Genomic DNA, 13,950 nt, shown 5'->3' with positions numbered 1-13,950 from the left:
GCCTTCAAACTTACAGTTGGCAGCCAGACCTCCGTTGTCTTTGGTGGGAGGAGGGGAATGTCACTGCAGGAGAATGAGCGCCTGTAGTGGGTGGGCTACAGAGGGCTTTGAAGGCCATGCTGGTCGTGGAGCACTGTAGGAATTGTCTGCATCTTTGGTGTGAAACAAAGGGGATTTTTGAATCTGCTGCAAATTACTGGAAGCTGAGAGAGTATGCTGGAAGAAAGTGGTTTCTTTATAGAAATTGAGAGTCCTTGGTATAGAAGTGGACTAAGCCAATGTCTTTTCAAAGTGTATTTGCAGATTTTGATCGTATTGCTGTTTTGATCATCTAAAGGAAGGAATTCTTGCTTTAGGAATTCTTTAGCCTCCAAGGATGTAACTCAGCCATAATGCTACCTTTTGAGGGAAGGAAAGGAAATTCCTGGAATTCCTACATGATGATTAATTTTGGTCAGTGATACAGAGTCACACTCGGGTACCTGGGCCACGTTTTGTCACGTAATTAAACAAATATGGAACAAAAAGACCATCCTCATCTTGAACTTTAATTATCAAACAAGAAATGAGTGAATTCCAACAGAGTTTTGTGAGAAAGCAAAGGAATAGTACTGATCAGACAGATAAACCCTATGTTGAGATCTCAGTTTAACAAACTTTATCACAGTAACAAAAGCTTGAAGGGTGAGTCATTTTGCCCTTTGTCTGTTGTGTATTCCTCCCAAGTATGCACAACAACATAGGAAGGATAATGGTCTTGAAAATCTAGCATGTCTGTAGGAGAAGTTAGTGTCAAAGGGCTAATTTAAGAAAAAGTTCACTGTGATAGCAAATGGAAGACAACAGGAATGACGGTAAGCCATGGAAGATCTTGAAAGTGGAGAAAAATAGTTTGCTTGTTAGGAAAGAAGATGTCAGCAGAAAAATGCGAAAAGACGAATGACAATCAAAAAAGACAACAGGAAAATATACAGGAAAATGTGATACCCTGTTAGACACCGATCATATATACTTCACTTGTAAGGTTGAATGTTGGCAAGGCATTTATTTAAATCTTTTTCACATTTTTCAGTGATTAATTCAATGAGAAATTTTAAAGGTATCACTGCTATTTCCCAGAGCAGGCAAATGAGGTACTGCTATCTGCCAGCTAACAGGTCAGTGATGTTCACATGGGCTCTACCTAGACCCAGAGATTAGAACTGGCAGGGATTTTTTTCACCTTAATCATAATGTGGATTGTGAAGAATTTATCTATGTGGAAATCTAAGTTTCACGCATTTTTCTTCTGCAGTTGGTCAGGAGGAAAAAAAAAAAAAAAAGATTATTCTGCTGCAAGGATATGGTCTGACAGTAGATTTTTGCTATTTACAGCTGTATTCGCACGCTGGTATCAAATTTGCATTAGGATAGATGGCATCTGAATATTAGTCGTACAGTGCTGTGGAAAAGGGGAGTTGTATTTGAAGTCCATGTTACCTTTGTGTGTAGTAGCCAATGGACTCTGGCATGCCAAATGGAGCATTAGGAGGGAGAAGACTAGCCAGAGTGGTTGTATAGACCTGGAGACAGAAGCAGTCATCTCCTAAAGCCCTGCAGCTCCAGGTACTGAAAGCCAGCTGAAAACCAGCTGTTGTGGTGTGGGCCTCACTGGGCAGAAAGTAAGTGAACTTCATTGCTCTCAAGAATGTAAACATAGGATTTGCAGATCTGAATGTAAAATGTGTAATGATAATACATAGAATTGTAAATTCTTCTGTGGAAAGTGTCCGTGTCTGATTCGTGGTTCATGGTGACCTGTGTGTGCAAGTAATGCTTGGTGGTTCCTCTGCCCCATGCCACTGCTGTGGGGCTGCAGGGTGACTGACAGATGCTGTGGGAATTCTCTCTGCAAGGTGGGGGACAGTTTTCCCCACTTGGTGGCAGTGACCTGAGCCATGTCATCACGGGCCTTCCAGAAGCATATTCAGAAGGGCAGACACTGTCCAAAGGATATGAAAGCACATACCTGGCATGGTCCTGTGCTTTATTTATTCCCTAAGTGCTGTTTCCTAGGGATCACTTACAGGACAGTGAACCCAACAGGAAGGGTGTACTGAACACAGTCTACATATTTTCCTGTGGATAAAGAGGGCATGTTATTTTACTTGATTCCTATGTCAGATTCTGGTTCTTTCAAGATCAGACACTAATTTACATGATATGGAAAGTTCCATACTTAAAATCTCTCAAATATTTTTTATTAGTACTTGAAGATAACCAATTGTAAACAATAGTTGTTTACAGTAATTCAATGAGTCATTTATTCCTAAATGTAGACTTAAAATGTTTTTGACTGTAGCCTTCTACTCTTAAATTTTTTTGTTTTTTTTCTTTAAAAAAGAGATCCTTTCCCTGAAACAAAATTATGCATGGCTTTCACTTGATAACAGTGAAGTCTTCCTTCACTTTTTTTTTTGTTGTTTAGAAAACCTCTATAAGTTTCTTTGTTAACAAAGGAGCAACAAAACAAATGTTGCTGTCAGGCACTTTTTTATTTAATATTTGTGGCAGAGGGGTTATTTTATGCTTGGCTTGAGCGTTCACAATAATTTATATCTGTTAAACCTGGCAACTGGATGAAGCCTTAGTATTGGCTAAACTGTGCTAGCAGCTGATGTGTTGCAGGTACTAAGTTTTTTTGACATTTCTAAGCTGAGGACATCTTGGGCAGTTTCCCCTAAAAGAAAGTCATTTTGGCATCTTCTGATTTAAGTTGCCTGGAATATTTGCTTTATGAGTTAATACGCTTTCTGCTGTTCCCTGACTTTTTTTTTTTTTTTTTTTTTTTACTGATGCATACTTTTGATTAAAATTTTGTTTTGATAAATACATATTTACTGACAAATTATAAAGGAGGAAATGAAGACTCAGTTTTTGTTTACCTATCTGCTTGTGTCAGTTGTTTTTGTACAAAATACAAAAAAGGCTATGGTGAACCTTGAGCTTTGACTAGATAAAAACTTCTATTCTTTCATGTGGTGCTTGTTTTCACATCATTATTGCAGTGTACTGTGTTTTTTTTCTTCCTAATAGTTTATTGCTCAGTATATTAATACACAGATCACCTGATCTTAAAGGCATGTAAATGTAGAGCTTGAATCCTTAATTATTATATAGACTGCTAATTTATCTTAAGCAGCAGGATGATACTGCTTGCTAATAAGTTTGGTTTGAAAATGGTAGAGGAAGGGTGAATCCTGTTCCTTGGATTCTCTGGAAAGTATGTTCTAAGAATATGCAGTACAGGGTGTTACAAAACACACGTGCAACCAATAAACTTTGAGTGGAGGCCAGGGATGATGGGTGATTCAAGGTCAGAGCTGTGCAGGGATACTTCTGCACACTGGCCTTTGCTGTGCCTGTTTTTATACAGTGCCAATAACTGTGCAGTCATCCGTGAACTCAGTATTTCCCTTGAGGAGGGAGAATTGTTTTGAACAGATATGTTATGAATACATCACAATTACTCTTGCTCTAATAGTGTTAATTTTAGCACTTTCAAATAATGTATTATTTTTAATATTGTCATTGGTTCCAATAGGGGATTTAGTGGCTACAATCTTCAAAATTGCAATATAACAATATTGAGATGATTGAGTGAAGAGGAGAGGGAAAGGAAACACTTAAGTTTTGCAAGTAAACAAGTATGTCAGTGTTCAAGTGGACCTTGCTTTTTAAAAGATACTTTTCAAGATGGAGTGAGGGGGAACCTAAGAAGACCCTAAGAAGGCCTGAATACTCCAGACTATGGTTTTCCTCCCCCCCCCCATCTTAAAATAAATCTGAACTATAAGATAAGTATCGCAGAACTAGATTTCCGGTGATTCTTCAGACTGGATGAACGCAGAGAGGAACAAAACCTGCAACTGTCAAACTATTCAGTACTTGGCACAGGTGAAATGAGGCTAGATACTTGAAATAATTGTTCTGATGGTTTGGATTCAATTAAAAATGCCTTACTTCTCAGTTGTAGTTTTTAAATTCCTGGCAGGTGGGATCTTTTAAGTGGAAGACTGTATAGGCTATCATTTCTTCTGGAATTTAAAAATAAATTCATTTTCAGCTAATCTAGATATCAGGTTAACTGAGCCAGGGATGTGAGCTGAACTGGATACCAAGTGCTACCATCCTTGAACACTTTTTGTCATTCATATTGTATTTAAACAATAATTTTTAAAGGTTCCTTTAAGACAGCACTGCTGTGTGCCCATAACAAAAGATACTACTTTCTGACCTCAGAGTGTAACATTGTGCTGGTATATTGCTGATAGTCCCTCTTTTGCACTTTTAGCAAAATTATAATGCTAGTAGTAATACCAGAAGTTTGAGATGTGAAACAGCTAGAGGGTGAGGAAAATTCCTGCCACTGAAAAAAAATTGCATAATTAGTCTTGCGCAGAGGAGGCCTCAGCCTCATTAGCTTTTAAAGGTTATTGAAAAAGTGACTTAAGAGTCGACTACTTCCTTCAAAACTTGGGTAGATCATCAATGTTTCTTATTCTTTCCCAAACATGTAGATGCACCCTCACATACATACCTTCCCTTCCTGGCTTACCAGAGTTATTTTGTTTTAAAAATTGAGAAATTACAATATCTATTTTTAAAATGCTAATTTTGAGGGGATTCTCAACATGCTTTAGAGGTTTCTCAGTAGTTTTTTGGAAGCTGTCTTCCAATATCTTTATCTACATTGAAAAGAGACATTTTTCAAGAGAAAAATTAGGAAGGACAAACTAGTGATGTCTAATTTGCACACTGCATTTCCTGTTGAAGTTCAAAGTAGCTTATTTGTTCCCAACTTCAAAGTCCAAAGAAGATTATCAAAAGTCTCATTTTTTTTGGCATTTCATAGTTTGTATAGATTTAAAGCGAAGATTAGAGCGTTTGACTGTTGAAAGTTTTGTAGGCCGTGACAGCTGTTTTGAAGGCCAAGTGCTGTAGTGCTTGCAAACTTCACCTGTATTGTTCTGAAGGCCGAGTGTTTAATTAACGTTTGCCAGAGTTTGAGCCCCTAATTCAAAAAATTTTTTTTTTCAGATATGTTTATCCGCAGCTCTTAACAGTTACGGCAACCCTGTTAATTGCACTCAAAAGTGATGTCTTTAGTTTAGATGTCTTACTTTCATGATGCATTTGTCACATTCATTCTGGTTTATTTTCAAGAAGTCTATGGTCTGAAACAGATGTCATGTGATGTAGCTGCTCTTTTTATTGCAATGATCATAGGAAAGAAAAACACCTGAAGAAAAAATGAAACCTATGCTCACCCGTAGCTTGGATGGCATTCTCCGTCAGGAATTTCACATGCTTCCATTACAGTTCAGCCCTTAATGACCTTCTGAACCATTCACTCGATCATGTAGAGAGTTGAGAGCTACTTTAATGCTGTTTAATCAGTATTCACATTCACAGTAAAGTAAGCACAAGAGCATGCAAGTATGCTGTCAAAATTTCTAAGCCCAGTAAATGTTTAAGGTGATGAGAAAATTGTTGAAATATGTCAGAGATTACTTTTTAAACTAGTGGGGAAAATTTAAAACCGAACATTTTTTGACGTGTCTAACCCAACATCACTAAGAATGCTGTTCCTAAAGGTGTTTGCACATATGGTGAAAATTGTGAACTAAAGAGGAACAACCTGCTGAATAACATTTTGATAACAGTCTTGTCAGCACAGGATACAGACACGGTGTTTCAAGTAGAGGGCTGCTTTGGCAGTTCTTCCAAGCATTGACATACATGTTTTTTTGTTTGTTTTTTTTTCTCTCTCTCTCAAAAAAAAAAAAAATCCAGCAGTCTAGTGTTCTGTTCCAGTAACATTTTAGACTGATTAGTTACTGCAAATTATCGCTTTACATCTTTAAACCAGTCTCTATAAAATACTGCAGAAGTCTGCAGATAGTTGAACCTTTGTCAAGCTGGATATTGTTAAATTAAGAAGGGAGCTTATGTCTGTGCTCGTGCATGTTTAGGGCCTCAACATTTCTGATACACTGTTTATATATTATAGAAATACAGTCACTGTATCCTCAATCACTGCTAGGTTTTGATACGTAGATACTGTCAGCCTGTTCAATGGGGGGATATCTTGATTTCTGAATAGTGTTAGACCACCCAGTACTCAATTACTACAACTGTCATATAGATGATACAGCTTCAGAAAGAGGTGCAACTTAGGCCTTTTTCGTGCCCCTTTTTTATTTTAAGTATGTACTTTCTAGGCTTCCTTTGAAAAGAAAGGACAGATCTCAAGCTACTGTATGGTGATATTTATAGTTAAAATAAAACTGAACAAGTCTATGAAAGCCTCCAGTCTGTATGTCATCAGCCATGTAATTGCTCTTAAGTTGGTTCTTGAATTGGAGAGAGTAACAAGAGAAGCTGGTCATCAGTCATCATCTCCAAAGTTACCTTGTCTATGGGAGCCTTGCTGAAAGCTTCCTTCACTGATTAGTGAAGGAAGTTTGAAAGAACATATGTATTAAAAAAACGAAACAAACTCCTATTGAAAAATCAAATTTCAAAAAATAAGAATACCTAATCACTTTTCTGGAAAACATCTTAGGAAGAAATGTTCCTGTATTATATAAGCCTAAGTATGCTGTATTTTCTCTCTTGGGTTGATATGCTGTCATCTTCCCCAATTCTTTCAGCTCCCCCGAACAAGTGTTCAGGATGTAGTTTCACGTTATGCTGGCTATGACTTTAAACTAGCCTAAGTCTGATTTCCACATTTTCTTTGCTCCTTCCTGTGAGCTAGAATGAGAGTTTAAAATGGGATCATTGTAGTAATTTGTTTTCAGTATAGTCTTAAAAAAACCTGTCTTAGTGCCCTTGTGATGATGGCAAATCAGTGCTGCTGTTGAGGGTGAAGGCTGGATATAAAACTTTTACTCCCTTCCTGTTTCAGCTGCAAAATCTATTGGGTATCTGCTTTATACTTGCAGTTGACATATACCTGTTCTGAAAGATGTCTTCTAAGTGTTTTCCTTTCATGGACTAACAAAAATACCTGAAAAATAACATTTTTGAGCTGCAGAATTACAAATTCTATTGCTTTGTCATGCTTTTTAAGTTTTTTTTTGATCAGATAGTTTAATCAAGTCATACAATTTCTTCTAACATAACCTAGTTTTTGCCAGTGTCAGCTAATCAAGGAAAAAGAAAAGAATTATAAAAAGAGCTAGAGGAGATTGAATGGGAACCTTAAAAAAGATATTTAGTCTATTCCTGATGCACAGTATTTGTTTCACTATTATATAATTTCAAGAGGATTTTTATTTAGGTCACATTTAACCAAATCGCCATCTTGGAAATTATTGTACTAAGGAACAGAAGACAGAAATTAGTATGTGCTTAATTAAGGGCCTTAACTGAGGCAAAAGGCCTCTTAACTTTCGCTACCTGTCTAGTTATAGCATGTTGGTTAAACACTGACTTGGTAATCTTTTGTAACCCATACTGTAGACTGGTAAGTCTAGGGATCAGCAAAATGCATGTGTTCTGTCCCTCTAACCTGTGTATATTTAAAATTCTAAACATCTCTTTAAAAGTTGGCATGAAAAGTCTTACGGCTTTGCAGTGACATTTCAGCTTTGTTCAGATGCAGTGGAACAGCTGTATTCGTAACATGACTTGTCTTGCAACTGAAAGTGAACTGGGGTTTGAAATGAGTAAAATTGATGCAGAGCAAGAAATACTTTGTCTTACATTATCTGTTTTTGAGTATTTCTTTTTATTGTCCAATAAAGAGAAAACATGCAAAGATCAAAATGACTAAAAATATATTTCTGGATGCAATTCTGATATTGAGGGAATTTACTGTGCAACTTAGGCCATAATGGTAGGATTTTGGTAAGCTTTTGCACACGCTTATAATGGTTTGGAAGTAAATACTTAAACAAAAAGCCCTGAAACCTCTTTCCTCAAGTTTAGTTTAAATAGTGTTGTTCAGGGACAATCCCTTCAGTCTATTAATTCATAAAATATATTTTCCTGATCAAAATGTAGATGTTGGAACTATAATTCATTTTAAAGTCAAAAAAGAAAGAAAAGCAGGTTAAACTGATGTTGCTAGGTAAGAATAGAAAACTACAGTTGGAAGAAGACTACCACCTCAGTGAGTGGTATGATTATGGCAAATAGGGTGTTAGCTGGAGTGCAGGAAGTACTATGGCAACACCCAGATCAGTTTAACAGTCTGTATTTTATGTTCTCAGCTTAAGCTTTAAATGAGGTAAACTGGTTTTCCTCACCCAGATTTTCTTTCTGTACTTACTCAGCTGTTTGAAGAAGCTCTAGTAAAATTCATTATTTAAATTGCACTTTTTTCCCATCCCTACTTTTTGATAAGTCAATTTTTTGTAAAATGGACTCAAGATTAGTTTTGAATGTTATGAGACATATGTGGCAGAAGTACACAGTAAATTTTCTTTATATACAGGGGAAGTTGTTGCAGTCCAGAGTGGAATATAGAAACGGTGTTGACTAATTTCTGTTGCTCTGGATTCCAGAGTAACTTCGTTGGCTACTGTGTAGCTGAATCTTAATTAATTTTTTTTTCTTATTTATCAATTACATGTTTTATTCTGTTTTTCTAATGATGAATTAGTATAATGACATGAAAGTGGCTGAATTTCTTCTTGATTCTCCTGTGCAGAACTAAGTGGATCCAGCACTACTTACAGCTTCTAAGTTTTCTTCAAAGAATAGCAAATATGCATCAATCTTAATTAAAAGCTTCTATGCTGTCATTTCCTGCCAACAGCTGGATTATTGTGATAAGTTCAGTTTGATACCCTAGAAAGTATAAGGAGAGGTAAGAGTAAGATGAGGTAGTGGATTTCTTTGCTGGCATTTTCATAATGGTTATCATACTTCCAAGCTTACAGATGTCTTGCAATCTAAGACGGGGCCAGCGTGAACAAAATCTATATAGGAGTACTTCTAAGTTACGGTGAATAGCCACTTCATTGCATTTGCTTGAATATACGTAAATTTAACTAATAGCTTGTTTCTTGAAGGAAGTGGGCTAGCTCATGACTGACACTTGAGAGCTTAGGTTGTACTTCAGTTCTTCATACTGCAAGGCTCTTGAACTGTGTGACTTCAGATAAAGTTACAGGTTTGTAACAGGCAGACACAGCATAACTTCGTTCAGAAAATGATGAATTTCTGAGGTTCAAGGGCAGCTGTATTTGAAGTGAAGCACAACATGGAATTAGTGAACTGGAGCATCTGTAGATGTTTCTAATTCCAAAAGAGAAGCTTTTAGTCAAATATTTACATTGTTTCATTTCCTTACAGTAATTTCTTGAATCCTTGCCTTACTCTTAAAATCTAGAACTATCTTTAACTTTATGAAATAGAACTTTTTGCAATAAAAAGATAGTAAAACTTAATCATAGGTTTTCATAGTGTTATTTTATGCACAGTATATGATGTGTGCATTAAACGTGACTGATTCGTACACAAAAGCAGGTGATTACAGCGCACACACTAACAGACTTTTTTTCTAACTAAACACTGAGTTTGCTGTGTCTATAAATATCTTTCCACCCTTGTGCTCAGTTGCATCAACTTGCATCATCTGTGTCTGTTTTGTAGGAGCAATTGCCAGGCTTTTCAGTATTTATAGTCCTTTCCTTTATGAAAACTATTAAAAGTTGCTATTTATTCCAGTCAAGTGGAGCTAAAAAAAAAAAAAAATCAAGAAAATCAATGTTCCACATGACCTTTATACAAAAACGTATTTCTTAGTACTGATTGCTTTTTGTGATTTAAAGAAAAAACTAAAAACAAAATCAAATGCCTCGCTTGTTAAATTGCTGACGTAATTTTAAGTTGTTGGCCCTGTCTTTGTATAATGCTGTTATGAAAATGGTAGCATTTTCTAGTTCAATATTTGGTGTTTCTCATTCTTTAACTGGATGCAGTTTTATTTTTGAAATGACATCGTATTTTTAACTACAGACAACACAAATACATCTTTCTAACTGGCTTTATTTTGGTCTTCTTTTCCATCCTTAAGGCAAGAAGTTGGTTGCTTTGAAAATAGTAGTTCTCTAAATGCTAAACTTAGATTTATATAATAAAAGTAGAGTATAAGGGAATGGTGAGGATAGCTTGATACAGGAGGATAGGCAATGTTTGCAAATTAAACTTTAAATAAATTTTAGCTGTTTATAAAACTAATATCAGTTATGTATTCTGTATATTGAGTAATGATTATTTCAGATTTTTTTTACCTTGCTTTATCATTACTTGGATATTGTATTTGGATATTTTTATAGTCTGTAAAATTCATGAAGTTGGTTTGTGGTTCAGAATACCTATGAAAGTTGAATATTTCAAGCATACAATATAAATCTTGTAGCATTTTTAATGCAAAAAGAAAGTTTTTTTTTCCTCTTTGTTCTCTTTGCTCTCTCTTTGCTCTCTTTTCTCTGTTTCTTCTCAGTTTCTTTTTTTAAGTGAACCTAACCAGCTATGCATAACCACTCAGATAATAGGGTGTATCTGTTAATTTATGTCAAGGCCAAAAACTTCTGATCAGATATAGATTCCTTTTATAAAAAGAGAGCTTTGTGTGGTAAGTTGTTAATTAAAGGTCATGTCTATTTTACTTGCTATTTAGGTTTTTCTAATGTAACTTTTTAGGTATCACCTCTTACTCTGCACTTTTCTGTTACAGTAAAAAATGTTTGACTTAGATATGATCTGTTTGCATAAGCACAGATTTTGATCAAAGCTCTTTGCCTTTTTCCTGAAAGCCAGAATGTTTTTGCATATTTTAACTAAACAGAATTTCTCATTGCTTTCTTAATGGTGAGTGTCGTCTTTCCCCTTCTGCTTGGTCTGCTAATCCTGATGCAATTCTTGTAACTCTTGCTGAACACTTTCTAGATTTTTGAAACTTGCACATCAGAGTAGAAGTAGTACTGCAATAGTGAGATTTGCCTGTGTGACTGACTTCATTAAAATTACTCTGACCTTTAGATGTATAAAGTTGAGCATGATGCTTCTACTGGCGACAGGATAATACTGCAAATTATTTTTTATCAGTTATAATATCTAAGTCCTTTTCTGAGTGCTTTTTTTTCCCCCCAAATCTTACTTCCCTGTTCTGCAAGTATACCTCCCCTATTGTTGACCAGCCTTTTAACTGGAAAAAAAAAATTGCAGGTGCTTAATTTTGTAGGTGACTCATATCACTACGTAAGTGGCTTGTCCTCTTTGTTATTTACTCTTCCAATAATCTTTCTGGCATGCTTTGTTGGTAATTTTCTGTCATCCGTCAGATGAATAACCATTTTAACTCATGCCAGGTGATTTAATGTAGTCCATGTGCTATATGGAGCTATATGAATGGTAATTCATCCATGCCGCAGCCTGCCTCTGGCTTTTCTTCTGCCTGAGGGCTGGCCTTGGCCGGATGAGATGCTTGGGCAGCAAGAGCCTCCTCTCTGGGACCTCGTGCCCCTCGCTGATCCTGAGTGCTCGGCACCCACAGCAGACAGGCAGATCCCTGTGTCCTGTTCTCATCTGTGCTGCTTGCCTATAGAAGAGTGTGTTCCTTTAAGAAGGCGGGGAAGAAAATCCAGTAAAGACATGGACTCCTATAAAACGAACTTAGTTTCCTGACAGTAGGCTTACTTATCTTATTTACCTCATGCAGCTCTCCATATAGTCTGCCAGCGCTGGGGTCCGTGAAACGCAAGCCTGGGCTAGGCAAATACGTACATGTAAAAGCTAGTTTTACACGCTTTAGAACTTGCATATGCGGGTACTTGCACATTTAACTGGAGTTTTTTTGGCTACATCCCCTTTTTATGTAGGTGTCTCAAGTCTGTCTTACCATGTTTGCTAAATGACGTGGTACTAGGGAGTGAGGACAAAAACTACCTCCTGACCATTTTTTTTCTCTGAGTGGAGGAATATTTTAGGTGTAGTAATCAAAACAATTATGAATAGAAATTAATTCTAAACCTATTGGCACTTCTGTTTTGGTGGATAACATAGGAAACTTAAGCTGAAGTTATGAAGATATCATGTGTTTTTGTTCACCTAAAGCATAAAAAACACAAGAATCCCTGCTAGCCTTGCCCCTGCCTACTTTTCTTCACTGCTCTTAAAATGGGCTTTGAAGTGAATATATTTTAGCTTTATAGGAAGAGAACTTTTTCTGTAACCACTTGAGTAACTAAAGCATTTTGATGCTTAAAAGTATCTGAGGACACAGGGATTGATACGATCTAATTACTCTGGAATCTGTATGGATGATGTGTGACATCCTGATGACGAAGGAGGAGGAAAAGGAGGTTCTATAAAGTACCACAAAACAAGGGGACTGCTGCATCATGTATCTGCTGGAATTGAGTTTGTCAGGGTAATTTATGAAGAGCAATGCCAGCTGGTGCTTTGTCTGCTGAAACTTGTTGAGTTTTAATTCTTTGCACTAGTTAGGACTGAACATTGTGCAAAACAATGAATACTCTGTATGTTCCTCATGAACCTTTTCTCTGTGGGAAGGTTGATAATGTTAACTAAAAATGGAACTCTCTTAAGTCACCCCTGCTCTGAGCAGGAGGAATTCACAATACAGATCTTAAAGAACATTGTGTCCCACTTTTCCTTACAGAAGTAACTCTTCTATTTTTTTTCCTGTTCATTTTGAATGTGTTATGTTATGTATTGTGGCTTCCCTTTATATCCGTCACATGACATTAATGATGCCAAGTCATACTGTCCCTAGCTTTCCTCCATTAGAACCCAAGCAACTTTTTTTTTTTCCCTTTTAGAAAAGCTATGATTCAGCTGTGGTTTACAACACAATTATTTCTTAACAGCACTGAAATCTAGTTACTTGAGCAGTTACTACGTGAGTTTTTTTCATTAGAGTATTTCAGAATTTGTATGAAATAAAGATACATTATGATAGTACAGTAATTTGAGCTTATAGGAATGCAATCATCTGATACGAACATCCATTTTATATAGTTAATGTTTCAAATATAAATTGGAATCAACTGTAGGGACAGCAAACAGTTAAATACTTGTTACGCAGCATTGTTGCACAGTATATGTCATTTTTTTTTTTTTTTGAAATGACAGATACTTTAGATGAGTACTTTGAATATGAAGCTGAGGAGTTCCTGGTGTCCTTGGCCTTGTTGATTACTGAAGGTCGAACACCTGAATATTCCATAAAGGGTAGAACAGAGGGTTTTCATTGCCCTCCAGCACAATCAAGTCAGCCACCAACAATTAAGCATGAATGCAGTGACAAGCTGGCTCAGGTATGATGATACCCATTTTATTATAAGTAACATGGAGTATATCCTTGCTATTGTGATTAAGATCAACTGAGAAACTCCCTAGCAAATTCAGTTACGCACTGAATAGCAACTGTTTTGTCATTTCTGTGTTTATGCAAGTATGTAACCCAGTACAGTACTAATAATAATTTCCTTAAAATGAGATCATTAGTACTCTTGTTCTTGAATATAAACTTCTGTAAGACTGTCTGAATGTAGTACCTGTTTGAATCTTTATTATGCAAAATTTCAAGCACTAGCATTCTTGTGGGTTTGTTTGTTTTTTAGGATAGATTCACTTGCTTTACACTTTTTGCTTTTGTAGATAGTCTTGAGAAGTTAAATAACTGAAAGGCTAGATCCAAAAACATGAATATGATCAAATCTAAATAGTCAAGTGTTTTGGAGTGAGGTTAGGACAGCTCAAGGAAAATGTCTGAAGTGCTGTGAGAATTTAAGTTGTTCATGCAGAAAAGTGTGATGATTGGGGAAATTTATTTATATGAACTTCTGCACAGAAGTTGCTCAAACTGCAACCAATAATGCGTTTGGTAATTATTTTTCATTTAATAGCTCTGGGATCTTATCTAAT

The 13,950-nt window shown here is 36.2% G+C and overlaps 1 protein-coding gene across 3 annotated transcripts in view; it reads left to right on the top strand.

Moving 5' to 3' along the window:
• ATOSA (atos homolog A) overlaps positions 1-13,950 on the top strand; it is a 46,265-nt gene that overhangs the window by 15,924 nt on the left and 16,391 nt on the right. For all 3 annotated transcript variants that reach the window (XR_009959447.1, XM_062583813.1, XM_062583811.1), the window contains exon 2: positions 13,156-13,340. Coding sequence is in view for 2 of the 3 variants with exons in the window: in XM_062583813.1 (XP_062439797.1) it covers positions 13,156-13,340 (185 nt within the window). In the remaining variant the exon portion in view is untranslated. The remainder of the gene's footprint in view (positions 1-13,155; positions 13,341-13,950) is intronic.

This window comes from Rhea pennata, chromosome 10 (genome assembly GCF_028389875.1).
Source record: "Rhea pennata isolate bPtePen1 chromosome 10, bPtePen1.pri, whole genome shotgun sequence".
Classification (NCBI taxonomy): Eukaryota; Metazoa; Chordata; class Aves; order Rheiformes; family Rheidae; genus Rhea; species Rhea pennata.
The sequence above is the reverse complement of the archived record's forward strand: the minus strand, read 5'-3'. Positions and strand labels throughout refer to the sequence as shown.